Below are 27,830 nucleotides of genomic sequence, written 5' to 3' on the forward strand. Positions count from 1 at the left end.
ATACTGATAAAGTGGCCAGAAGCAACTCACTACCTGGTAGTCGCTGTCGCGGTTTCACTCCGATCGCTGCTTCTCCGTGTATCGGTGAGTTCTAGGGACCGATATTGGAACTTTTATACAAATGAATTTCGTCTCTTTCTTCCAATCTTTCCGTATTCTGTCTCAATGAATGGACTTTCAGGTTTAGGTAATAACCCGCGATGATAACTATCGCTCATGTACGCCCCAACAAAACCTGTAGGTATATTTGATGAAGAGGATGGCATGAAATTCATCTGGTTTGATAAAGAATTTAACGCGAGACCTCTTTGTTTTCAACATGTCTGTGCACATTAAATATGCGTCCTGAGGAGCTTTAAAATTAATTTCATAATGGTTAACTCGATAAATTTTGTATGTTTTATAATTCGATATTCCATGTCTTGTTTCCAAGTTTGTTCAAGCTTCTTAATTCTCGTATTATGAGGCTAACAAAGAAGCTTATTCATCTCTCCCTTGTAGATATGAAACTTTTGATTTATGGGTCACTAGATAGATTATTGTAACGTTTTCGAATTTTTTTCCATGAAAATGATAAAAATTTTCAACTTCCCTTGTAAGTTGCAATCTCAACGGACATAAATTTTGCTTAAAAGAGAATTTGAATGAAATATTCTAACGGTATAAATTTGCTTTAGTATTGAAAAAAACTCGTGTAACTCGCTTCTATTCGTTCAGAAATTACTCCAACATGTGCGACGACGAAGCCTCCGCTCTAGTCTGCGACAATGGCTCCGGCATGGTCAAGGCCGGTTTCGCCGGTGATGACGCTCCGCGAGCTGTGTTCCCCTCCATCGTCGGCCGCCCCCGTCACCAGGGTGTCATGGTCGGCATGGGTCAGAAGGACGCCTACGTCGGTGACGAGGCCCAGAGCAAGCGAGGTATCCTTACTCTAAAGTACCCTGTCGAGCACGGTATCATCACAAACTGGGATGACATGGAGAAGATCTGGCACCACACCTTCTACAATGAACTCCGTGTCGCGCCAGAGGAATCACCAACCCTCTTGACTGAGGCTCCCCTCAACCCCAAGGCTAACCGTGAGAAGATGACACAGATCATGTTCGAGACCTTCAGCATGCCAGCCATGTACGTCGCCATCCAGGCCGTGCTCTCTCTGTACGCCTCTGGCCGTACCACCGGTATTGTTCTCGATTCCGGTGATGGTGTCTCGCATGTTGTTCCCATTTATGAAGGTTACGCTCTCCCTCACGCAATAATGAGGATTGATTTAGCTGGTCGTGATCTCACCAGCTACCTTATGAAGATCATGACCGAGCGTGGCTACTCCTTCACTACCACCGCTGAGCGAGAAATCGTAAGGGACGTTAAAGAGAAACTGTGCTACGTCGCCCTTGACTTCGAGAGTGAGATGGCACAAGCTGCTGCTTCTTCAGGATTAGAAAAATCGTATGAACTTCCTGACGGGCAGATCATTACAATTGGAAATGAAAGATTCCGTGCCCCAGAAGCAATGTTCCAGCCTTCATTCTTGGGAATGGAATCAGTGGGTATTCACGAAACCGTTTTCAACTCCATCATGAAGTGTGATGTCGACATCAGGAAAGACCTGTACGCCAACACAGTACTCTCCGGGGGTACCACCATGTACCCTGGCATTGCTGACCGCATGCAGAAGGAAGTGACTATTTTAGCTCCCTCTACCATCAAAATCAAAATGATTGCTCCCCCTGAGCGTAAGTACTCCGTATGGATCGGTGGCTCCATATTGGCCTCCCTCTCCACCTTCCAGTCCATGTGGGTGACTAAGGAAGAGTACGACGAGTCTGGTCCTGGAATCATTCATCGCAAATGCTTCTAGTTTTATCGGCTGTGATAGAAGTAATTTAATTTTTTTATAACGAAATTTCGAGCACTTATTGTCAATCGTAGAAATGAAAAGAAAATTATGAAAATTATAAATCAACTCTCAAAGCTGTCTCATTTTTCGTCCATCCCTTCTAGCAATAGTGCGGATAACAATAATCTTTGTTCAAGTTATCGTTGAAAATTTCGTGCACCAGTAATTGTGCTTTTGTGCGCGAAGGCAAAAAATTTTCAACACATATGTAAGTGAAGTGGCAAGATGAAATTTTCCAGTCAGTATGGGGTTTTTGTTCTATTCTTTTGCTGCTCAGTTCTATCAGCTTCTAGGATAGCATTATTGAACAATATAAAATTATAATAATTTTTGAAGAGAAAAAATACGTTTCTTGCCATAACAGGATAGATCGCAATAAATGGCGTTTTGATAGCGTATTGCAAAAATTTTATATAAATATATAAGGTCAATCAGATCTTATTTTACCTTTTATTTTTAATTGTGAGCACTACTTTTTAAAAGTGAGCCCCCTTTTAGAGCACTACTTACCTTTCACGGCTATAAACTAAAAAAAAACAGCGTTGGAACATATCCATGCGACAACATTTTTTCTCGCTTCGAGTCACCGACATGTGGAACAGCCCCCTGATAGCATCGTTGACGCTCCGAGTATGAACGCCTTCAAGAACAGACTAGACGAAGCTATGCAGGAGCATATGTTCAGTCTTAAAATGCCTAGCAAATTACGGAGCAGGCAATAAGTCCAGCAGCTATCTCAATCAATCGTCAGTTATGGAAAGATCGGGTTCCAAAGGCCGGATCCCTTGTGAATCAAGTCACGAAAAGTTCAAGAATCGACAACAGGCCATGGGCCTATTTCTTCAATGCCGACACTTCTATTTTATTCTAATACGATCACTTTACACTAACGCAAAAAATTCAATGAAGCGCACGATTTCCAGAACTTTGAATTTTTTCATCCGTGTGTACAAAGTTGAAAACAAATTGAAGCAGTTTTTACATAATGGATAAATGAGTCAAAATGACATCCTTTTCGTCTTCGAAAACCTGTCTTTGTAACCAAACCTGTTTTTGTATTATTCATCCTCATGCTTCGCGTTTCAATTCAAGAGAAAGAACTTTCCGTTCCCAGGCATAGAAAACGATCATTTCGTTTTCTGTACCTGTGAAAAAGAGCGAGGAAAGAAATGTCTTGAGTTTACCCGATAACGCGAGTTTCCTTTCACTACTTACTTTATAAAGAAAACTCACAGCACGGATTTTTTCCATTCGTTTTAGATGGTTGCTGAGTCTGGTTCCAATAAAATTTAATATTATTCTATAACGCTTCATTATTAGGCACCCTGATTGATGAATATCTGACGAATCCTCAAAAATCTGAACATTCAATATATGCCAACGATAGTTGTAAGCATTGACTGTCAGACGGAGACACACTGTTATGTACCGTCACTCCTCGCTGTCATTTGTTGTTGACTTTACAGCAGCTAATTACCCCTGGCAACTCCCGTCACTTGGTGACAGCATAGTCTGTCATTTCCCTTGCTGAAGTTTTCATCTCGCATTCTTGATTCGTGTAATGTCTTCTTGACCTGAGATGTCATCAAGGCCCGAACAAGTACGGATGCACTATTAACAGAGCTTGCGGTTGGCCTCCTATAATAAAATGTGCTTTGAAAATATATGCATAAAAAACCTTTCAATACTATTCGCGGTGTTTCCAAAAGCCTTGAATTGCTATTTGCAGGGTTATTTAAAAAAAAACTTCTACCATTATATGTAAGGAGGACTTAAACTTGTAATTCTATTCTCAGCGAAGGTTAAGAATTTGTTATATTATTTGGGTAGGCTCAGTTAACTAGTAGTATTATTTGCTGTGTAGGTATAAAACCTCAATATTATTAATTTACAACGAATGCTCAGTAGACGTGTGGTATTATTTGCAGGGTGGCCTAAAAAATGTTGCAGTATGTTTTACTATTTTGGCTCAAAAACGCGCAGTAGGATTCTCAGAGTAGGCTAAAAAAACTTGTAGCTTTCTTATAAGTTAGGGCTAAAATCTTTTATTATTATTTGAAACGCTGGTTTAAAAAAACTTGTAACATTATCAGCAACATTGTCAACAAATTTATTGTAATATTGGCAGCATAGGGATAAAAAATGATTTAATATTTAGGATTTCCTTGATATCGAGATTTTATATGCGGTCAAAAACATAAATTTTATTCCTTCCTTCAAATCTTCAGTCTGGTTTTGAGTTTATTTTTCAACTAGGAAATAACAGGAATGTATTTTTTCTCAACATCTACCGTCATTGAAACATAAATCAAGTCAGCACACAAGTCGTCACACTTCCAAAAAAGCAAAACAATGCGAATCAAAGTAAATTTTGCGGTAGTTTAGTTGTTCAAAAATTATTAGTCTCTGCAAATTTTGCAAAAAAATCTTTTTAAAGGCTTCCATATGTTTAAATAATTTCAAACTCTCAGCGTCAACTTAGGTTCAGTGGTGATTCCTGGGTCATTTACGGTTTACAAGTACCGAATTTTTTCTTTCTGAGTTCCAATGATTGTTTACCATTATATAATACAGTATATGTTAATGAGTCTGCATCGGCCTATGGTACACTATATTAAAAAGTACTGGGAGCGCTGCATCGGCTCGTACAGAAAACGACGTTTGACATTTCTGTCATGTTACTCCCTACTCTACTGAACAAGAATGTGATGAAAAATTTTACGGAACCAAAACTCTCATTAACTTATTATTATTACTATTATTATTCCACGAAGAGATTGTCGTGGCGTCTCGTTCAGATCGAACTTCGAGGGCACGTTACAAGTGGCTAAAAAAGACACGAGAGGATAAGAACAGATGACGTCTATGCTAAAACTTATATATCCCTCGGATAATAATTTCATATGATTGGAAAGATTTGAAAAGCCACCTATGATATTAAAATTAGGTAATTTATTTCCGAATTAAAGAGGAGATTTCTGAAAATACATTTGGTAAAAAACTATGAATCCATTTAATTCGTTTAGTAAACAAACAAAAAGAATTTTCAGCAGGCCTACAATAGTTGACAAGAATTAACTGAAGTAAATAGGCAGATATTCGTAAAAAGAAATGAAAATTGAGCGGCAATCCTTTGCCCAGATTGTGTTTGCTGGCTCCCGGCGAAGGAAATGCCTTTTTTCAATTCGTAAAAGAAAATCCAATCAAGGGATATTCCTTCTTTAGACGTAAATGATTGATCCCTGCGAGGTATACAGCTTAGTTCAGTTGATGATCAAGTTCTCGCCTCGTGAAAGCGACATTCCTTTGTTCAGTACGTGAAGGTGAAATTCTCATGTGCAAATGTCATTTCTTTGTTCAGCTCACTAAGTTATAGCCCTCATCCCTATCACTACGTTGTATTATAACTGACGATAAATTTAGTTGGCCGTGCAGAAGGCTAGCGGATTTACCCGCTATAATTCAGGCACCGCCCACAGTCGCGAAATTTGCCTGCTCAACCCTCAAGGCTCCCCTCATCCGTGCTCCCTCCCCTCCGTTCTCCTTCCCCTCACCTAAAAAGACATGTTTTTTACTCTCTCTTCTCCTCATTGAGGCGCGGTCCCCTCGTTTCCCCCTACTACCCTCGCCCCTTTCCCCACCTCCCTGCATTCCCCCATCGTGACCAGCGCCAAGTGTGTCGTGACCAAATATGGCTTCGCTGACCAGCCGTGCTACATCTTTTTGCTGCTACGAGTGTTCGTGAAATTCATATTCCGGATTTATAATGGAAAATTAGTATGACTTTTTATTTGAAAACATCGGCGTTGTTTCAAAGAGATTATAGTAAACTAAAAAAAAGTTTGTGAAACTATTCGCAATAAATGAAGCCATCTTAATTTTTGAGTTAGGAGAGCGGCCAACATCAACGTGGTGTATTGTTTTCTAGATAATTGAAATCATCAAAGAATATCAGTAGACATGTGAATAAATTCGCAGTTTTGTTTAAATTAGTGTCCGCAGCTTTATGCAGGGCAGTTGAATGTTGATCATTCGCATGCATGTAGGAGTTATCAATTTATTATTATATACAAAGTTTTATTCAAGTTCAAAAATTCTAATTATCTTTTCAATGATCATCGGACACATTTATGAACCCGACATTGTTCACGAAGTGGCAGAGATAATTCTGAAAGATAATGAAATATTGAACGTTAACACCGTAGAGTTTTAGCAAATATTTCTGTCCAAACATGGTGAGGCCAACGCCCACAGTTTGCTCACCACGAACGGAAAGTGTGGGCAGCGATCCTAAACTACCCTTTAAATTGATAGAAATTTAAAAGATAACTAATACTTAGACGCTTCATCATGATGGCTCTCATTATATTCTCAATTTAACCGTAAACTGAGTTCACTAGTGTAAGATTTTGGTTGCCGTAGTTGTAAGTTTTTAGAAATAAAAGGCAAATCAGCAGATATAGCATACTTTTTTGTTTGTATAAATTTTTATTTGTAATTTTAAATTTAACATTTGAAATATCCACAGTATTGCACTTTCCTTCATAAGATATAAGTGAATGGTTGTTGAAATTTATTTTGTGAAATCTGTGTGAAATGAATACACTACTAAGACACGGAACACTCAGAGAATAAAGCGTAAGAAAGAAGAGCAGCAGATTTAATTTTCTGTGGATTAGAGTAGAACGTTATTCATACGTTATGAATGTCATTTATACGTTATGAACGCCATTTACACATTATGAATGTCATTAATACGTTATGAACGCCATTCATACGTTATGAACGTCATTTATACGTTATGAACGTCATTCAGACTTTAGGAAAGCCATTCGGACGGCAAGAACGTCATGCGGACGTTATATGTAGATTTAGTAGCGTCGTGATGCCATTTGCGTTGCAGCGTTGGTGCGGTGGTTGGCGGTGGGCCGGCTGGGTTTCCCTCAGCAATCGAGGGCAAGCTGTGTCCCGGCGACCCACTTTCGAACTGACATTGAGTCGCTTAATTGTTAATTATTGTCGAAACATTATTAAGATATTTCTTTAATCGTTATACTTGGTGTCGTAATTCTTTAAACCATTTAATCGCATGGAAATAATTGAAAATTAAATGTATGGAAGACGGAAGAGAGAAGGTTACATTTTCATTTACGCTTTTAAAATTTAGTTGAATTTAATTATACGCCGTATGATATATTCTGACATGGTTTACATTCGAAAGTCAACTTTATTCAGAAGTAAAGATGAAACATACAATTTTGGAAGACATAAACTTATTTCAAGACATTGAGACGTTCAATAATATTTTATACAATTATATTGTTAATGATAAACTAATTTCGATACAACCACCACATTACTAATTGAGGCATCGCAGTAACACCATTTGCAATGAAGCATAAAACACTTATTTAGGCTATAATTTTATCTGAAACTGGTACTAAAATTCCAGTGCAATAATAAGCAGAGTAGTTTTGAATGACCGTACATGGTGCGACAGACTGCGAAGTTAAAAAGAAGGGGGCCAGCAGATCGGGGGTTAGCGCGCCCCGGTGTAGCGCCATGTATGGACATTATAAACAGTACAGCCATGTAGATGCCAGACACTGCCCAAACATACAACTGAATAATATTTACTTTCATTTTTAAAAACTCATGCCAATCAACGAACAAATTAACATCTTGAACTTGTTTGAGTCTTTCAGTATATAATTAGTATTTACATTATGAAGATAGTTAGAAATAATGTAAATGATTGGAGATAGTGGCGATATTTTTGGCAACTTACGGCCTGAACTCCGGCGGTAGTCGCTGCATGCCCAAATATGAGCAATGGCTTCAAACGTATGACATCTTCCCTCAGAAAGAGTTTGTGTTTATTGTTCACAGAATTTTATTTATCAACCGTAAAGCACATATTCAATACGTTGAAAATTTCTAACAATATCAAGGTTTTCAAGCGCAAGTTCAGTGCATGGAATGACCTTAAATATTCGTAGATCAATTTTGATTTGAAGTGAACAAAATCTACCGAAAGAGTAAGAGTAGAATTCAATGTATCTAACCTTAATATGGAGTGTTCATTAATGTGTATTATTTTAGGCACCATTGTACGCGGTTGCCAAACATCCACGCCATGTGCCAAATTAAGCACGGGAGGTTTTGGCACTGAGTGCCAAGTTTAGCACGGGGGGCTTGGCATCGCCGGTCGTGGCAAAGTACCAACAACGTCTGGGAAAACCCGCCGCTCTCAGCGCTGGCTAATGCCTCGCCTTATATGGTCCTGCCTGAGGTGGTGCCCACGGTATGGGGATCGTCAGGAAAATGGTTTGTGGAAATGGGATTGCCACAAAAAATGATTTGGGTGAATTGGGAGCGTCAAGAAATTGGTTTCGCGAAAGTTTGGGAAGTGGGTGTGTTAAAAAAATGGTTATGGGATTTGGGATTGCCACAAAAATGATTTGGGGAATTGGGAGCACTAAGAAATTGGTTTCGCGAAAGTTTGAGAATTTTGAGTGTCACAAAAATGGTTCTGGGATTTGGGATTGCCACGAAAATTATTTGGGGGAATTGGGAGCGTCAAGAAATTGGTTTCGCGAAAGTTTTGGAACTGGGAGTGTCACGGAACTGGATTGGGGATTTAGTAATTTGGGCGAGAAATGGCGTGGTGAATGGGGAGGAGGTATAGGATATGGCTGGATGAATAGGACGGAGGATACAAATGTCAGGTTAAATGGAAAGGCAAAAATTATTGAATTAAAAAGGAGCAGACTTCTCCAACTAATGATGATCTATTGGCTTCAGGGATCAGGCGGATACGATGGATGTAAATGAGTAGGATAGCTTGTTTACATAATGTTGACTCACCATGCATGGATGATGGAATTGATAATGAAATGGAACCCATTATACATGGATAGTTTGTTTACTTTAGAAAACGGATGATAAACAAAAGCCACAAGAAGGGATTTAATAAAGAGTGAGATAAATGACATTTTCTGTGGCTTTTTGAATGTAGGGAACACGAAAATTCATGCTAGACGACGGTGTCTCAAAATATGCCGATTGCAAGAGAAATAAAAAAAAGTATTATGCTGAGTGAAAAGTATGTCCAGACAGGAGCAATCTATAATTTCGAGAAGAGCTTACGTAATATTCTTTACCATACTTTCTATAAATCGTTCAGTAAATAAAATAAAAACGACTCTTATGGGATTTTAAGATGGATTTTCTCATAGCTAAGTTCTCAGAGCCTACCTCGTCACATAATAGTGCATCATTTCGAATTGTAGAAGCAAAAAATAAGAAAGATCGGGTTATTCAGGCCTTAGATTTTATAATTTTTGCTATGAGCGCCGGGGGATAGAATCATTAGATAATACGGTTGAACGTATCAAATCGCTAATTTTAATCTCTGTAACATTCGATATTTTAATTGCTCGATCGCAAATGGTTCTTCAGTTGGGAGTCATCGAATTAAACTGAATTAGAATAAATTAATTAAATTAAACTAAAGAGTCATCGAATTAAATAGAAGAGGAACTGGGAGTGTCACGGAACTGGATTGGGGATTTAGTGATTTGCGCGAGAAATGGCGTGGTGAATGGGGAGGAGGTATAGGATATGGCTGGATGAATAGGACGGAGGATACAAATGTCAGGTTAAATGGAAAGGCAAAAATTCTTGAATTAAAAAGGAGCAGACTTCTCCAACTAATGATGATCTATTTTCATCACGGATCAGGCGGATACGATGGATGTAAATGAGTTGGATAGCTTGTTTACATAATTTTGACTCACCATGCATGGATGATGGAATTGATAATGAAATGGAACCCATTATACATGGATAGTTTGTTTACTTTAGAAAACGGACGATAAACAAAAGGCACAAGAAGGGATTTAATAAAGAGTGAGATAAATGACATTTTCTGTGGCTTTTTGAATGTAGGGAACACGAAAATTCATGCTAGACGACGGTGTCTCAAAATATGCCGATTGCAAGAGAAATAAAAAAAAGTATTATGCTGAGTGAAAAGTATGTCCAGACAGGAGCAATCTATAATTTCGAGAAGAGCTTACGTAATATTCTTTACCATACTTTCTATAAATCGTTCAGTAAATAAAATAAAAACGACTCTTATGGGATTTTAAGATGGATTTTCTCATAGCTAAGTTCTCAGAGCCTACCTCGTCACATAATAATGCATCATTTCGAATTGTAGAAGCAAAAAATAAGAAAGATCGGGTTATTCAGGCCTTAGATTTTATAATTTTTGCTATGAGCGCCGGGGGATAGAATCATTAGATAATACGGTTGAAAGTATCAAATCGCTAATTTTTATCTCTGTAACATTCGATATTTTAATTGCTCGATCGCAAATGGTTCTTCAGTTGGGAGTCATCGAATTAAACTGAATTAGAATAAATTAATTAAATTAAACTAAAGAGTCATCGAATTAAATAGAAGTTAAAATGACGTTAATTTTATCCAATTTAGCCTAATTCAAAATAGAGGCAGTAAAAATTGAAAATTGTATTATTGCGTAGATTTTTTAATGAAAAGACGTCTAAGTTAGGAAGCTATATATGGCGGTGGGGGGAGCTGCCATCTGCGACCACCAAGCTATTCTGAGCTCGGCGTGCCTGGGCGTGTATGAGCGTGTGTGTGTGTAGTGTGTGTGTATAGTGTGTGTGTAGTATGCTTAGTGTGTATGTGTAGTGTGTGTGTAGTTCGGAATAGCGTGTGTAGTGTGTGAATAGTTGGGCATAGTGGGTGTATACTTGGGTAAATTGTGTATAGTGTGTATGTGTAGTGTGTGTGTGTGTGTGTATGTAGTCTGAGTGTGAGTAGTGTGTGTGTGAGTAGTGTGTGTGTAGTGTGCGTGGTGTGTGTGCAGTGTGTGTCAACGTGTAAGCCTATCAAGCGCAATTATTGGTTAGTTAAATTTTAAATACAAGATTATTCCGGCGTAGCAATTGCTCGATAATATAATATGTGCAATTATAAAGTCCCGTCATCAAGGTTTTTTTTAATCATATTAACAATCATTAAGAATATATATGACGGTTAAAATAAACATTCAAACTCACATTTCACGAGAAATATAGAACTCCAACTTGACTCTCGTTTCAAAAGGTGGTAAACATTGTGCCTTCTTAACGTAATTTATAAATACCAATTTAAAGAAAATATTTTAATTTTAGATCCAATTGTTTTCCTTCAGTTTTGCAATTCTTTTCTATTATTTCACTGGAAATAAGTTCTCATGACTATAACTATAAGTAATATGCCAACACGAAAGTAGTTGACCAATATTGGCACAATGATAAGTCGCTATTTGAACAAAATATTACTTTAAATTTTAGGCTAATATGTCTGATTTTATAACATGATAACTTACTGCGTAATAACTGTGGTCCAAGTTCAGACAAAGCTAAATATGCTATGGCATTGCAGAAGCCTATTAGGATCGATTATCGTAGACTGCTTGAAAAAAATAATTAATCGGGTACAGTATCCATCGAGACAAACACAGAATTCATGTGGGGAAAACTTTTAAAAATTAATCCCAAAAAGTATAGAACATAACTGTTCCTTTGACCGAAGCAATTATGGGGCATTAATCTGGGTCTTCGGAGATTGAATCTGCATCAATATACCCGATCGCCCGGTGGAAAGTGCCTCGATCGATCACGATCTATTAGGCTGAATTTTTTTTCTCGCAGCGTGACGGAATACAGCATGGTAAAGCATGCCGGTCGCATGCAGTATGACCGAATACAGCATGGCAAAATATGCCGGCCGCGTGCAGCATGAGCGTATTCAGCATGACATTACATGCCGTCACTTGTCAGTTTGATGACAGCAGTCGTTGGGTTCACAGAAAATGGTTCCGGCCATTCTTTCGAATTTGGAAGGAGGACTACATTCGCTCTAAGAAAATCTTGTTGAAACAATTAATCTATTTCGTTAAATTTCAGACAACGAACATTAAAGTTGTACACGAGAGTATTCAAAGTAGCATTTGCATAAGGGTTTGCTGGAAAAAGTTACAATACACCACTTTTGACGACTTTTGTATTCGACATAACAGAATTTGAGAAATCGCTTCATTCAAGGTATTTTTTTAAATGTAATCTTATTTTTCACTCCAATTCTAAGTTCTGAAGTGCAATCCCTAGCCTCAATCAATTGCTTCATTTTCTTTCCTTAATCACAAGAACAATTACATGCTTCAAACACTAGCCTCAACTACATGCTTCAATCACTTGCTCCAATAAGGTGCTTCAGTCACTAGCTCCAACTACTTGCTTCAATCATCTGTTTCAACCATTAGTAAAAGCGAATCTTTCAACAACATACTTCAATCACTCACTTCTATTAATTAATTAATTGTTTCAATCCTTGAATCGATCACAAGCTTTAATCATTGCTTCATCCATCTTCAATCGTATGACCCAGTTCAATCATTTGCCTCAATCCCTTGCTTCAATTACTATGATCTCTCTCTTTCTCCAATCCCTTGGTACAATCTCATGTTTCAATCAATAGCTTCAATCCCTTGCCTATAATGCTTACTCTAATCACTAGCTTCAATAACATTCAATATCCATTGCTTTCTCCACTAGCTTCAATATCCATTGATTTTTTCAATCATCCGCTTCAATCACTTGTCTATTTTACTTACCCTAATCACTATCTTCAATACCTGGTATAGCATTTATTACTTTCTTCAATCAACAGGTTCAATCTCTCGCCTTTATTCCCTTCATGCCAAACTACTGAGATAAAGTCGCGCTTCAGATGGGCGCAGCAAAAAGGCATGCGAGTCACCAAATGTCTCACACAATGTCTCTCCCTCACGCCTCGTTTAATTATGGTTCTTTTAATATTGCTTGTCAGGTGGCAGTGGCTGAGACACTAAAAACGCCGTAAAAAGTAATGGATATGATAGGGGTCTAGGTGAGAGTTGCGTCGTTAAAAGTAGTTGGTTTTTATCACGATGACATCGAACGGAAGTCGCAATATCGTATTAAAATTTTTGATACAATTTCTATGTTGAATATTCGAAAATTTGATGTACTTCAGTACTTGTCATGGCATTTAAATGCAGCAATCGTTTTTCATTTATTGTTTTGGACGAGTGAAGGAAGGAAAATTTCTTGGTTCAAGCGAACTTGCTTTTTCTTTATGCTGTAAAAATTAATGATAAAATTTAAACTTTGCGAGACCGGTCGTCGAATTTAACTGTAAGAAAAGGGTTTTAACTTCAAAATTTCACGAAAAAATTTAATAGAACCTATCACGTGTTACAGTGTTTGCGGTGATTCCAAAAAATTGCACAATCGTAAGCAAAAACATGCAAATATGTAAGTTGAAATTCGCACAGAAGAATGTTTTCATGTTCTTATGAGGCTGTACTGCATCTTTTATATCCATAAGATTTTCTTGCGCAAACGTGGGATTGCTTAAAAGTGTTTGGTAGAGCCCATCTCTGATTTCAAAATAAGAAGGGCTTTTAGAGAACCACTAAGATGGAGCAAGACTCCTCTCGCTTCAGAGCTGTTGCTCTGCTGCAGACATACATTTCTCTGCACTCACATTGTAAATTAACTCAAGCCGCTCTGCATCCAACAGAGTCCTTTTAAACCATGTGCGTAGCTATGAATGCAGCTTCGTATATAAGAGCTCAACCCCCAGCGAGATGCGTCCTTTTCGTACCAGATTTCATTCAAGGTGGATACGAGTCAGCCAAACCTGGAGGTACCACAAAATTGTTGTTAGGCCTCTTAAATTGTAGATCATAACTTTTTCGCAGCGAATCCATCTCGTGCACTTGTATGTGAATTGATAATTTATTTCATGGTGCACATTTGATGGTCATCTATTGCTAGTTTGGATGAAATTCACTTAGCTTAAATTATTGAAGAAGGAATTAAAAAGAAATATTCAGTTAAGAATATTTCTTTTCTGTAAAAAAAGAATATTCATTGTAAAGAAATATTCATTGATTTGACTGGTGTTTGAGCAGTTAATCACTCATGCGAATTTTTCTGCGAACTTGACTAACATTTGTGGCAGGTATTTTTAAACTTTCATGGCTGTCTTCAAATTTTCTGTCATTATTTTATACTGCAGGATTTGACCACTTGCGACGAGGCTAGTCCTCTGGTGGTGGACAATGGCTCAGGGATGGTGAAATCTGGTTTCGCCGGTGATGACGCTCCCAGAGCTGTGTTCCCCTCCATCGTCGGCCGCCCCCGTCACCAGGGTGTCATGGTCGGCATGGGTCAGAAGGATGCCTACGTCGGTGACGAGGCCCAAAGCAAGCGAGGTATCCTTACTCTGAAGTACCCCATCGAGCACGGTATCATCACCAACTGGGATGACATGGAGAAGATCTGGCATCACACCTTCTACAACGAGCTGAGAGTGGCACCCGAAGAATCTCCTACTTTGCTGACCGAAGCTCCTCTCAATCCAAAGGCAAACCGAGAAAAAATGACACAAATTATGTTCGAAACATTCGGAATGCCAGCAATGTATGTCGCCATACAAGCAGTTCTCTCTTTGTATGCTTCTGGGAGAACTACCGGTATAGTTTTAGACTCAGGTGATGGAGTGTCTCATGTAGTTCCAGTCTACGAAGGCTTTGCTCTGCCCCATGCTATTCTACGTTTAGATCTCGCTGGCAGAGACCTGACTGACTATCTGATGAAGATTATGACCGAACGAGGCTATTCCTTCACGACGACAGCGGAACGTGAGATTGTGAGGGATATAAAAGAGAAGCTTTGCTACGTCGCTTTGGACTACGAGTGCGAGTTGGGAGTGGCGGCGGTTTCCTCATCTTTGGACAAGTCATACGAGCTTCCAGATGGCCAACTCATCACAATTGGAAACGAGAGGTTCCGAGCCCCCGAAACTTTGTTCCAACCGTCTTTTTTGGGGATGGAATCTGTTGGAGTCCACGAGACTGTGTACAACTCGATTATGAAATGTGATGTTGATATTCGTAAAGACCTGTACGCCAACACAGTACTCTCTGGAGGTACTACCATGTACCCTGGTATTGCTGACCGCATGCAGAAAGAGATCACAACTCTCGCTCCCTCCACCATCAAGATCAAGATCATTGCTCCCCCTGAGCGTAAGTACTCCGTTTGGATCGGTGGCTCCATCTTGGCCTCCCTCTCCACCTTTCAAGCCATGTGGATCACCAAGGAAGAGTACGACGAATCTGGGCCGTGTATCGTTCATAGGAAATGTTTCTGAACAATGAACATAACACGTACTACATGCTATTTTCATTCTTAAATCGTATATCAGAATCTAAGCTCGAATATTCTGTTGAACTTTTTTCTGTTTTATTGAAGTCTCATAGTGAATCTTATAAGGTACGATTAATATTCTGCCTGTTACATGTCATCATATCTAAACTTCTCAGCTATAGAAAATACTCATAGCAACAGTTGGGCATAAGTGTAAGAAAATCATTTTGGTATTTTTTGTTATTTTCAAACACACGCATCGGAAATTTATTGCTGTAAGACAATCACACTCGCTTGCTATTCACTGATATGAAACGAAAACGGACATTACCATTAGTACGGAAATTTGTCCTTAATGAATAACCTTGTGTGAATTATACATTGGGTACGGGCTAAAAGTAAGACAGTTGCTGTTTTCGAAATAAAGATTAATTTATGTTTCTAAGTCGAAAAAAGTATATTAACAATTAAATTGGATTAACCGATTTTACCGCGTTTACGTTCGTCCCCTTCGTAACTTTCAATATGTATCAAGAGATCCAAAAAATAAACTAAGCTCAATAGTTGAAAAAAGAAAACCAGCCAACACTGACTTCAGAATTGTCAAGGATTCTTTCTGCGCTGTAGAATATTCATACGAGAAAAAGTATATCTCTCTGTTCATTTTTATTTTTTAATTTCTTGGATATTACAAGTAAAAATTTAATTCATGATCAATGAACGTAGTTATCGTTTATATGGCAAGTATACTTAGCATCTTGGGGCCGCAAAAAAGTAACTCATGTTTGTACAACATACTGTATTTACATTTGTATATCAATATATACAATATAGTGATCCGTATCTCCATATATGTCGACATACTCGTACTCTTACACATGTTAACATTAGTAAATTATTAAATTGTGAAGCGAGTATCGTCTGTTCATCAGCTGTCATTTCTAGCGTCAGCTTTGGTGTCACGCCGAGCGTGTAGTGACTGCGTCAAAAGCCCCTGCGAATACTTGACATCACGAGGTGTCAGAAATGGTGGCGCGATGGTGAGAAATGCACCATTTCGTCACAATACGCGGTTTATTTCCTTGACTTACTCACCATCTGCAGACGTGTGAGAACAGGTGGTGCGCACAGGTGATGAGTCGTCTTGCTTGTAGGAGTTTGAACAGGTGGTAAGTTCTTCATTGAGACGAGTTGATGGACCATGAATGTTTGGATATAAAGCAAGTTTTGGAGGTTGTCAAATTCAGTCTCGCGCGAGCCGTAGTAAGGATTACAGGTGAGAACAGAAATCGAGAAAATATTTCGCTACTTGTAGTTGATTCTTCACATTCATAAGCAGAGCAATCATTCCACATGAATTTTCATTGTAGTTATGCGTTCTAAACTTCACTTTGTCAAATAACCAATATTCTGATTACCTGCCATTTACTTTCATAGAAAATTTATTATGCCCAATTTGTAGCCATTTAAATTTTTTGCATATTATATATGTTTTTCATACAGAGGAATATTTGCGATAAAATGTAATTAAATGACTGATATTCCACTCGATCACCTATACGTAAGCATTAACCAAGCTATTACGTTTCAACATGCTAGGGTTTTCATTCTGAACTAATAACAATTAGGCCTGACAGAAAACGAACTCTTCCAATGATTTTTTATAACCTGATGCGTTCCTTTTTTATACCTGCAAAATACAAGGTAGGATCCGTCCCGGTATTTCTTACCAAAAAATCTTTACATTCTATTAACATTCCCAGGTCGACCACTCTAAACTTCCGCAATGTGCGACGAGGAAGAAACGGGTGCACTTGTAGTTGACAATGGCTCTGGAATGGTGAAAGCAGGGTTTGCTGGTGATGACGCTCCCAGATGTGTTTTTCCTTCGATCGTCGGCCGCCCCCGTCACCAGGGTGTCATGGTCGGCATGGGTCAGAAGGACGCCTACGTCGGTGACGAGGCCCAGAGCAAGCGAGGTATCCTAATAAAAATCAAGATAATTTCTCCTCCAGAAAGAAAATATTCTGTTTGGATTGGTGGTTCAATCCTTTCATCGCTGTCTACTTTCCAGGCCATGTGGATTACCAAAGAAGAGTATGATGAATCAGGACCTGGTATCGTTCATCGCAAGTGCTTCTAGTTCGTAAACTAGAAGCACTCAAATTAACGGATGCCAAAATTTTGGCTCCCGAGCTTTACGCGTAGCAGACCTGAAGTAGCATAAGCTATGAGGTTCTTTATAACATGCAACAATAAAAATAAAAATCACAATAGATTATTTTCCATTGAGGAACTGGCTGCATCAAGAAAGCAATGGCGTCTTCTGAGCTTTCCATGCTGAATAGACAATAATTATTTCGTGGCAAATGATAAATGAGAACAAATTTGGAGCGGGTTTCTACATGCGCTATTAAATTTTTCTTGATGACTCTTAAGCATTCGTTTCCTCAAATTAATGATGTAATCATTTACATCATTCTAGATAACCGTTTGGCATCATGAACTATGTTCTAACCTTCCTTCGATATGTCAATAGACGAGTGATCTGCTTTTTGAAATTTTTCGAATTTATGTATTATAAATTAGAATATTGTTTTAGGTACGTATATGATAATTTTGAATTTCTCACCAAGATGTTTTAGGCGTCCGGAATGGAAATAGTGTACATTTATGCTGATAGTGAGGTGGCAAAATGTTTCTTTGTGGAAAAACGAAGGATGTGGGCATAGTTGGGGCTGGGCTGGCTGTCGGGCAGGGCTGGGGCCATAGGGCTGGCTAAATATACTCGATCTTGTTTCTTTTTCACACAAACAAGTGTTGGGAGGTGTCGAGAGAAACGCCCAGTGCACGCTAGTTTGTTGTAAACTCTTTGGTTTTAATTTGCAGAGCACTAAATCCTTACCTCGGTACATGCAAAATCAATTACATGGATGCACAGATATGATTTTATCGACGTGTTCTAGAATCTTTGATCTTATAGTTTTGCATCAAACCCTCATGGTTTACTCACAATTGTTGACGATCTCACCGATAACTCCCGTGCCTGTATGAGTTCTTCAAACCACATAAATTCAAAAACATTCAATATACGATAATCTGTCGACCCCTGATCGTGTGCAGCTTGAACGACAAGCTGCACACGTTTCTCGAGTTTAAGTTAACATTTCGACTCAAAGCCTAGGAGCGGCGCCTGCATCAGTAAAGGAGCAGTGCAGTTGCCTTGCGTATAAAAGCATAAACTCGGACGTACGCACCACCCATTCCGCCTTAGGCACGTGCTGAAAGAGGTAGGTTTCCTTTGCAAGTTAGGTTTGCTGTCCAGTAGATTTATGTTACCTTACGCACTGAGACTGTGGTCATGAGTCGGGCTGGAAGTAAGGATTTGGTTTTATACAACACGATATGCAATATTATAGCAAGAAGTTTATTTATACCGAGTGTTCAAGAAGTGTTATTAATTTCCAAACGTTTAAATGTTTTTTTTCTGTTCCTATAGAAGACAACTGTAAAACTAATCATGACAGTGAAATTGAATGCTTATATGTCGTATCAGCCCATTCATGATTGCGTGTCCAGTTCATGAGGCAAGCATTGTGGCACGCTTTTCAGAGAGTGCGAGAACTTCATTTTTCATTTCATAAATAGTTTCAGTGGCCTAATTTTTCGGTAGGCCCGGTCCTAATTATGACGGGGCCTAATTTTTCTATCAGGATTAGCATAATCGATGCTGTAAGCTCTAAATAAAGTATCGCTAACATTGAAAAAAGGTGAATTTTACTTTTCTTCTATTATAATCAATTGTTTTAATTAAAATTTTGATTATTTTCAAAGCTGAGCGCTTGAAAATAAGTGTAGAAAAACAAGTTGGAAAATAATCTAATACAATAATGAATTGAATTTGAGTGAAAATATGAATACGCTCTTCAACATGAAATTTTTGAACCTAACAGGTATCTGATAAGAGAAGACCCTTACAATCCTGTTATGACTTTCGTTATATGTTTTCTCCGATATAATCGGAAATTATTTTCGTTTAGCATATCATTGATTTATTTTTTTTCTGCCACAACGAACCGCTTTTTCTAATTTTAAGGACAATGAATGAATTGTAGCTCTCTGATGTCAGTTCGATTAGATCTTTTTCTTACCAGACATTCGGCCTGAATACCTCACCAACCATGAGTGACGAAGACTCCTGCGCTCTTGTGGTTGACAACGGCTCCGGCATGGTCAAGGCCGGTTTCGCCGGTGATGACGCTCCCAGAGCTGTGTTCCCCTCCATCGTCGGCCGCCCCCGTCACCAGGGTGTCATGGTCGGCATGGGTCAGAAGGACGCCTACGTCGGTGACGAGGCCCAGAGCAAGCGAGGTATCCTTACTCTGAAGTACCCCATCGAGCACGGTATCATCACCAACTGGGATGATATGGACTGGCATCATTCCTTTTATAATGAGCTCAGAGTTGCTCCTGAAGAGTCTCCGGTTCTTTTGACAGAAGCTCCTCTCAATCCAAAAGCAAACAGAGAAAAGATGTCGCAAATTATGTTTGAAACTTTCTCGACTCCCGCCATGTACGTCGCCATCCAGGCCGTGCTCTCCCTGTACGCCTCTGGCCGTACCACCGGCATCGTGCTTGACTCTGGTGATGGTGTCTCCCACACCGTCCCCATCTATGAAGGTTATGCTCTTCCCCACGCCATCCTCCGTCTGGACTTGGCTGGTCGCGATCTTACCGCATACCTCATGAAGATCATGACTGAGCGTGGCTACTCCTTCACCACCACCGCTGAGCGTGAAATTGTCAGAGACATAAAAGAGAAGCTTTGCTACGTCGCTCTCGATTTCGAAGCTGAAATGAACGTTGCAGCCGCCTCATCGTCACTGGAGAAGTCCTACGAGCTTCCCGACGGTCAGGTCATCACCATCGGCAACGAGCGTTTCCGCGCTCCCGAGTCTCTCTTCCAGCCTTCCTTCTTGGGTATGGAATCCGTTGGCATCCATGAAACCGTATACAACTCCATCATGAGGTGTGACATTGATATTAGGAAAGATTTGTATGCCAATAACGTCCTGTCTGGCGGTACCACCATGTACCCTGGTATTGCTGACCGCATGCAGAAGGAAATCACCTGCCTTGCTCCCTCCACCATTAAGATCAAGATCATTGCTCCTCCTGAGCGCAAGTACTCCGTATGGATCGGTGGCTCCATCCTTGCCTCCCTCTCTACCTTCCAGCAGATGTGGATCACCAAGGAAGAGTACGATGAATCTGGCCCAGGCATCGTCCATCGTAAATGCTTCTAATTCCAACAGTAATCATATAATCACGCGAGAAAAAAAGAAGAAATGTAATTTTTTAGCCCATATTATCAGGTGTACAACCCCAGTAATAACAGAATAACTCCGTTATCTGATGCGCCATGTAATTTATGTGTGACAATTCCTTAAAATAAATGAAAAAATCTTATAATATCAATGGTGTCATTTATTTTCGCTCACTTCCTTCATCATTAATATATTACGAGTATCGGTATTTCTATTCTGAGAACAGTTACAACTAAGTGAGCAAATCATAGATGCTATTTTCCCCATCAGAGCGTCCATTATGAATACTCACCCCGAAACATTCGTCTTGTTCGTCGTAAGGCAAATCTCAATATAATCCCTGACAGTTGATTATCCATTCATAGCAGATTTCTCCTTCACTTGCAATTTTCCTTTTATTTTTCATAAAATTATCATACGAAAATAAAGCAAGAGGCGTCTTTTTCTAGCAACCATTTCAAGAAGAATCCACACTTAGATTCTACATTCTATAATTTGAAACAAAATTCGATTTGATTAAAATTGGGACTAAATTTAGTGATGACTTACTGTTCCATTTTGAAATTCAACTCTCGCTTTTTAATACCTCAAGAGAAACATTTCTAGATTAATATGTTTAAGGTTAGGTTAGGTAATCTCTAAAATTTTGTTACTTTTTAACTCTCCATCTTGCTGCAGCCTATGAAATTAGGTTGAGTCCGGTTAGGTTTGTTTGGGTGGAGAGTCGAGGTAGAGGTGTAGGTAGGGCCATGCTGGTGTTTCATATTCTGACTGACTTGGACAGTGATCGTTGACTTATGAAGCTAGGGCTTTAAGCATTTAACTTTATAGGCTACTCTACCTTATAGCATTCCTGCGCGCGGATAAGAATACAAACAAAAGTATGAAGTTGGGACTTGCTAACCTTTAACACGCACATCCTAGCATTGATTACCTCTGAGACTGATAATCCCAAATTCAGTTATTTATCACCGGATTTCACTGTCCTGCTATTCCGAATCTCGTCATTCCGAACCCAGTCAACATGGGTTCCGTTATCCTGAGTCGCACTTCAAACAATTATACAAGACACAAACTTTCAAAGTTAAGAGTGATAAATAATTTAACTGTGGAGAATAGTGTTGTACCATATCTCGTCACAGTAAATCGCGTTAAATATTCTCAAGCTTACATAATGTTATTAAGAGAAAGACCAAATAAGAGATGGCAACATTCTATCATATTGTTATATTATTATTTTTGAACTGCCTTTTTCTTCAGATTGACTTCCATAACCCTGCAAAAAATGCTATCAGAATTTTCAAACTGACCATCTTTGCTGTGTTAAATTTTCACATTTAATTGAGGATATAGGAGCGGCCGGGCACCCTCCTCAACTCCTATTTTTACAACACTTCTCTTTAACCTCACTTCTTGTTGTTTGTTTGTTTCTCTGCTACAAATGTTATAATCGATATTTAACATGCTTCTACCGTTCCAATCGATCTGAGATTTTGCTCACTTGCGTAAAGTTGGAGAAAATGCATGAATCAATAGACAGAATAAAGAATTAAAAAAAATTAAATTATGTTGTAATATTAAAAAAGTTAAAAATAATTTTGTCGGCTACAAATCTTCTAATCTATTTTTAACACACTTCTACCTGTCCAATATATCAGAAATTGTGCAATTGCGTTAAGTCGGAAACAGTGCCAGAATCGATTGACAGAATAAATAATTTTGAAAATTTAACTTTATTTTATATATTAAAAAAAGTTAATAATTATTTTATTTAATATTTGACAAAAAATTTGAAAATCTTTGTACATGCGTAACATCGGAAACACTGGATTCTTTAGAAGTGTTGTCTTTCAAAAGTAATTTTTAAACGCAAATTATATATTAAAAAAATTATATATATATTAAAATAATTGAAAAGTTAATTTTTTTAATTTTTGGAAATTAGATGAAAAATTCATTGTACATCTCTAAGATTGGAGATACTGGACTCTTTGGAAGTGTTGAGCTTCTACCGTTCCAATCGATCTGAGATTTTGCTCACTTGCGTAAAGTTGGAGAAAATGCATGAATCAATAGACAGAATAAAGAATTAAAAAAAAATTAAATTATTTTGTAATATTAAAAAAGTTAAAAAATAATTTTGTCGGCTACAAATCTTCTAATCGATTTTTAACACACTTCTACCTGTCCAATATATCAGAAATTGTGCAATTAAGTAAAGTCGGAAACAATGCCAGAATCAATTGACAGAATAAATAATTTTGAAAATTTAACTTTTTTTATATATTAAAAAAGTTAATAATTATTTCATTTAATATTTGAAAAAAAAAATTGAAAATCATTGTACATGCGTAACATCGGAAACACTGGATTCTTTAGAAGTGTTGTCTTTCAAAAGTAATTTTTAAACGCATATTATTATTTACTAGGAGGCATGGGGGCTGGTGCCATGCTGAACTGTATAGTAAACTGAGTGGGGATATTTTCGCCTTTAACATCGTGGATTAGAAAACATGGTGATGACGTAGGATGAAGACTTAGAAAAAATAGAGCTGTCGTTTTAATGCGGCGAAATTTAAACGATGATATTAAAAATACGACTGTTATTACCACATGTGTAGTTTCTTTAAGATTAACATTTAAATTTATTCATGTAAATTCAAAAACACGAACGTTATTATCACACAAGTATTTTCTTCAAAAATTTATGAAGAACGGATTATTGTACAACTACTTATTGGAATTTTCTTTTTTGGAAACATACCTTTCTGTCAGTGAAATCACGTAGATATAAAACAAAATGCCCATAATTTACAATGCAATACAGTGGGAGTGCTTCCTTGATTATCCAAAAAAAGCAAATAATAATCAGAACAGGTAAATTTTTTGTCCGTTTTCATGACTCTGCTGTTAAGATAGCAATATTAAAACCTCTGTTCTGGCGAAGAAAGGTCTAAACCAAGCCAATCAAACGTGGAAAATATCGTAATAAAATGAAATATATCATATTTAGTGCAGCACGGTGGTGGACCTAGTCAGCTGGTATGAAGACGTTCATGAAAGAACCAACGTGTTGGCATTCACTTGGCTTTTAAATGTAATTGAATCTATACGATTGTCTGCTGTTGAATTCGAGATTTTAAGGCACAAAAAAAAAATATTCTCTGACCGCCGCTTCTGGTAATTAGAAATTTCGTCATTGTAACGACTATAACAAACTTTACGAAGTGAATTTTTTAAAGTTATATTATAATTGTGACAACAAGTTGGGTTGTTTAGAGTTACATTATAACTGTGACAACAAAGTGGGTTGTTTAGAGTTACGTTATAACTGTGACAACAAAGTGGGTTGTTTAGAGTTACGTTATAACTGTGACAACAAAGTGGGTTGTTTCAAGTTACTTGTAATTGTTAGCTCCAACTGTTTAGAGGCCGGGGCGACATTCAGCGAATGCGAGCCAAGGTTCGTTATGATCCAAGCCAGGCTTTTTGTTCATTTGTGCCTTGCAGCATCAGAAGTATATATAGCTATCTTAGATTCTTGTTTGAATATATTGAGATATTTTATTTATAATTAATCAAGAAATTAACATGACAAGAAAATAAATAAAAATATCACATTTCACATGAATGTTAGAGACGGTTATCCGAAATTAACTACCAGAAATTGATTTGATGGCAGTTTTTTGAGCGTCATGGTAGACGAGTGCTTGACTTTGGTGTCTACAATTAACGCGCGTGGTCGGCAGGGAACGAAATGTGCCCCCATCATCGGGGGCGGGGGGCATTGATGCGACCGAGTGTGCGATGTACATTACCGTGTACGTCTGTGTTGTAATTCGCTGTATTTTGTAGCTGTTGTTTTTTTTTTTGTTGGCGGCGTCATTGGTGGTGGTGGGAGACGAGTCTCGACTATATATAAGGGAGGACTCTTGAAAACTTGTCTCAGTCGAAGGGCTCCTCGATACTGGTGGTTAGTGCAGGTATGGGCGTGTGACTTATATTAGTGGTGTTTATATATTTGTTTAGAGAAGCAACTCAACTCGCAAATTGGCTCAATTTGAATTCGAACTCGAAGCGTTTCTGTAATATTTTGCTCTTTCGTCAACACTTTTTACTATACTTCGTGGACTGGTGCTGAATAGAATAGATTCAATTGCATAATAGTTTGAAAAGTTGATCGCTTATAAGGTACCAGAAATACATTATTAATTGTCAGACTTGGCATACGTTTTCTGGTTGTGATCCTCTTATGTTGTGTGTGATCCTCTCTGTACCAAGAGGCATCTCCGTGTTGAAATAACGTTGATTGAACGTTGTTTCAACGAAATCAACTTTTAATGAACGTCATTTCAACGTGACTTGCCGGGATGGTGGATCTAACGCAACATCTCAACCAGATAAATGATTTAATCAGAGGACTAACACAAATTCAAAACGATAAAAATTCCTTCTGAAATTTATTCAGTTCATTAGTCGAGTGGCCGTTCTTCATTAATTGGCTAATGATAACTCATGACTTTCATTGGTCCTCAACGATTCAAATCTCGCTTTCTCTTTCGGGACCTTGTGCCATCTTTACATAAAAAATACCACAATTAGGTTTGTTTCAAGCAAGTCAAAATAAGTAATAGGCCAAATTATTTAGGAATCATTGTTTAGAATCTTTTGAATGAGTTAACTGTGCTCATTTAAAATCGTTTGATTATTATGTTACGAAAACAAGAATTAAAAGGTAACAGGAATTTGATTTGGATTAAAATTCTAGACTACTTCCCTTGAGAACCGAATTTGACGCACCTTTAATGAATAAGATTAAATTTATCAACTTAAAACGAAGATGTTTAGAAATAAACACCGGAAATTCTCACCTGGATAAACTAGTTCCGAAATACTGTCTTGAGTGTAAAAATGTTTCGAAAAATTTGAAAAAATTAACGCTGAGATCTGAAAGCGATTAAGGACTCGTCATGCCCGGCATTAAATTGCAAAAACTAAATGAAATATTTCGAGGGATTTAACTAAGCCAGTTCAATCATTTCACTGTCGAAATACTTCACTGACCTAAGCAATAAGTTTCTTTCAATAACAGAGAAATGAGACATATTGCGCCAGTCTAGTCCTAGTTCATTTTTAGAATTATTATTGGTAATTACGAACCGGTTGCTCCTCTTAGAACAAAAATGCCGTATTGCCAATTTATTTACGCTTAATTCATGGTTAAGGTTAATTGGATGGCAGGAATTCATCATTTAGCAATAAAAAAACCCTGGTACATAAATTAAATCGCACTTTTTCGTGCAATTTTCAAGTGAATCTAACTAAAAAAAGTAATACAGTTGTGTAGCGCTTACGTTAACCACGCGAAATTAAATTTGTAAAAAATGAAATGATTTTTTTAGAATGTTTGTAATTTTTAGGCGCATTGACTGGCGTGCGGCTAATGTGCACTTTCGACGTAATATTAAAAAGAGTGCATAATCGAATTAACGTCTCCTGAAAATTTCGTACTATAGATCAATTTTTCCGTCTAAAATAAAAGCTCTAGTTCACAATACCAAATCCAATTCAAGATGTATTTCTAGCAAACTTTTGCTGATGCAATGTTCTTGCAGAATCTGTAGTTAGGGACAGGGCAGTCAAATCAATTTCCTAGACAATTGTTGTTATTAATAACAACTCAACCTAGCCGATAGCAGTTTGAAAAAATTCTCGCCCATGGTGTTAAATGTGTCGTTTGTTACGTTTCAGACTAGACCTCGCATCGCAAAACCGCAAAAATGTGTGACGACGACGCTTCCCCTCTTGTGGTTGACAACGGCTCCGGCATGGTCAAAGCCGGTTTCGCCGGTGATGACGCTCCACGAGCTGTGTTCCCCTCCATCGTTGGCCGCCCCCGTCATCAGGGTGTCATGGTCGGCATGGGTCAGAAGGATGCCTACGTCGGTGACGAGGCCCAGAGCAAGCGAGGTATCCTTACTCTGAAGTACCCCATCGAGCACGGTATCATCACCAACTGGGATGAACGTAAGGACCTCTTCGCCAACAACGTCCTGTCTGGTGGTACCACCATGTACCCTGGTATTGCTGACCGCATGCAGAAGGAAATCACCTGCCTTGCTCCCTCCACCATCAAGATCAAGATTATTGCTCCCCCTGAGCGCAAGTACTCCGTATGGATCGGTGGCTCCATCTTGGCCTCCCTCTCTACCTTCCAGTCCATGTGGATCACCAAGGAAGAGTACGACGAGTCTGGCCCCGGCATTGTCCACCGCAAGTGCTTCTAAGCAGTCACTATCATCTCTTGTTAATCTTGATATCTTAATCATGGCAGTTGTTAGATTTGAAATAGGCGTGAATGTATCCGCTTCTAAGATCTTTTTAGCGGTGCTACTAAACCTAGAAATGGAATGGTGAGCAGCTTACATCAACACGTTTCAGTATTGCAGAAAGTCTGCTCATTATGTTTTTCACTATTAGTGGTGATGCCTTAGCAATATTGATATTTTATTAAAGTGACTTTATCAAGCCTACTTTTTCGTTTCCTAGTCTTGTGCTCCTGATTAAGAAATAGAATTGATTGCCGAGTTGAGAATGAAACTTGCAGTAGGATAGCATTTCTATGGAGATTGATGCAATTTCTGTTACGATTCGTGATGCGCACACTTAGTCTTTATTGTAACTCGTCAAAACCTTCGAACTAAGTTACAGTTCCAGAGCTTAATATCTCAGAATAGGGAGAAGAAATAAAGAACCTTTTTATACATATTCTATTCATTGAAACCTCGTTTCAATTGGTACTTCTGAATTGAAAATTCAAAAATTAAGAGAAAGCAACTGAACTAGCACCATCAATTTTGTTAGAATCTAACCGAGGAAAAGAACGACGATCGGGTTGGATACGAATGTAAAATGCTATTTAATTAATCCAAACTTTTTTCCAAATATGGAAAAACCGCAAAGATAATTTCCTTTACAGTTGAAGATTTTGACTTAAACCTTAAAGCTTTATGATCGTAGAAAGAATTTTCTAAAGACAGTTTGCTTTAAAAAATTTTAATGATGCATCGTACCCGTGCATTAAAAATGAAGGATTAATAGCATCATAAGATTCATCTTACGCGATATTTGACACGCAGAAATGCTGATCAAAATTGGTGCGCTCGAAAAGGATACAAACTTGCACTATTATATGAAATGATTTGCCTTCCTTAAGCAGTAATATTTTCGCAGCCATTACGAATTGAAATTCAATTGTTAACCTTAATAAGCTACAAGAGACTATAGGTTGTACCTGGGTTTCCAATATCCGAGTTAGCACTGTCGACT

The 27,830-nt window shown here is 38.1% G+C and overlaps 3 protein-coding genes across 7 annotated transcripts in view; all 3 read left to right on the top strand.

The window, feature by feature from the left end:
- On the top strand, window positions 1–27,029 carry LOC108673882 (actin-5, muscle-specific). Of its 5 annotated transcripts, none has more exons than XM_018161771.2 (3): window positions 35–84; window positions 718–781; window positions 19,407–20,495. In XM_018161771.2, the coding sequence occupies exons 2-3, from the start codon at window positions 731–733 to the stop codon at window positions 20,478–20,480; spliced, it is 1,125 nt and encodes a 374-aa protein (XP_018017260.1). In that variant the 5' UTR covers window positions 35–84; window positions 718–730; the 3' UTR covers window positions 20,481–20,495. The 5 variants fall into 5 exon arrangements, with proteins under 5 accessions (XP_018017257.1, XP_018017260.1, XP_047738324.1 ...); XM_047882368.1 differs by lacking the exon at window positions 35–84 and adding an exon at window positions 26,527–27,029 and having other exon boundaries at window positions 718–787; window positions 19,413–20,218; XM_018161770.2 differs by lacking the exon at window positions 35–84 and adding an exon at window positions 26,527–27,029 and having other exon boundaries at window positions 19,407–20,218.
- On the top strand, window positions 13,635–15,588 carry LOC108673885 (actin, muscle). The gene is made up of 2 exons (XM_018161773.2): window positions 13,635–13,666; window positions 14,042–15,588. Exon 2 carries the CDS (start codon window positions 14,096–14,098, stop codon window positions 15,176–15,178), a length of 1,083 nt encoding a protein of 360 aa, XP_018017262.1. The 5' UTR covers window positions 13,635–13,666; window positions 14,042–14,095; the 3' UTR covers window positions 15,179–15,588.
- LOC108673879 (actin, muscle-type A2) overlaps window positions 24,401–27,830 on the top strand; it is a 13,096-nt gene continuing 9,666 nt past the window's right edge. Inside the window, exons 1-2 of the mRNA XM_018161764.1 lie at window positions 24,401–24,484; window positions 26,253–26,311. Coding sequence (XP_018017253.1) covers window positions 26,282–26,311 — 30 coding nt within the window. The 5' untranslated portion in view covers window positions 24,401–24,484; window positions 26,253–26,281. The remainder of the gene's footprint in view (window positions 24,485–26,252; window positions 26,312–27,830) is intronic.

The sequence above is a fragment of the Hyalella azteca genome, unplaced genomic scaffold, assembly GCF_000764305.2.
Source record: "Hyalella azteca isolate HAZT.00-mixed unplaced genomic scaffold, Hazt_2.0.2 contig10305, whole genome shotgun sequence".
Lineage (NCBI taxonomy): Eukaryota > Metazoa > Arthropoda > Malacostraca > Amphipoda > Hyalellidae > Hyalella > Hyalella azteca.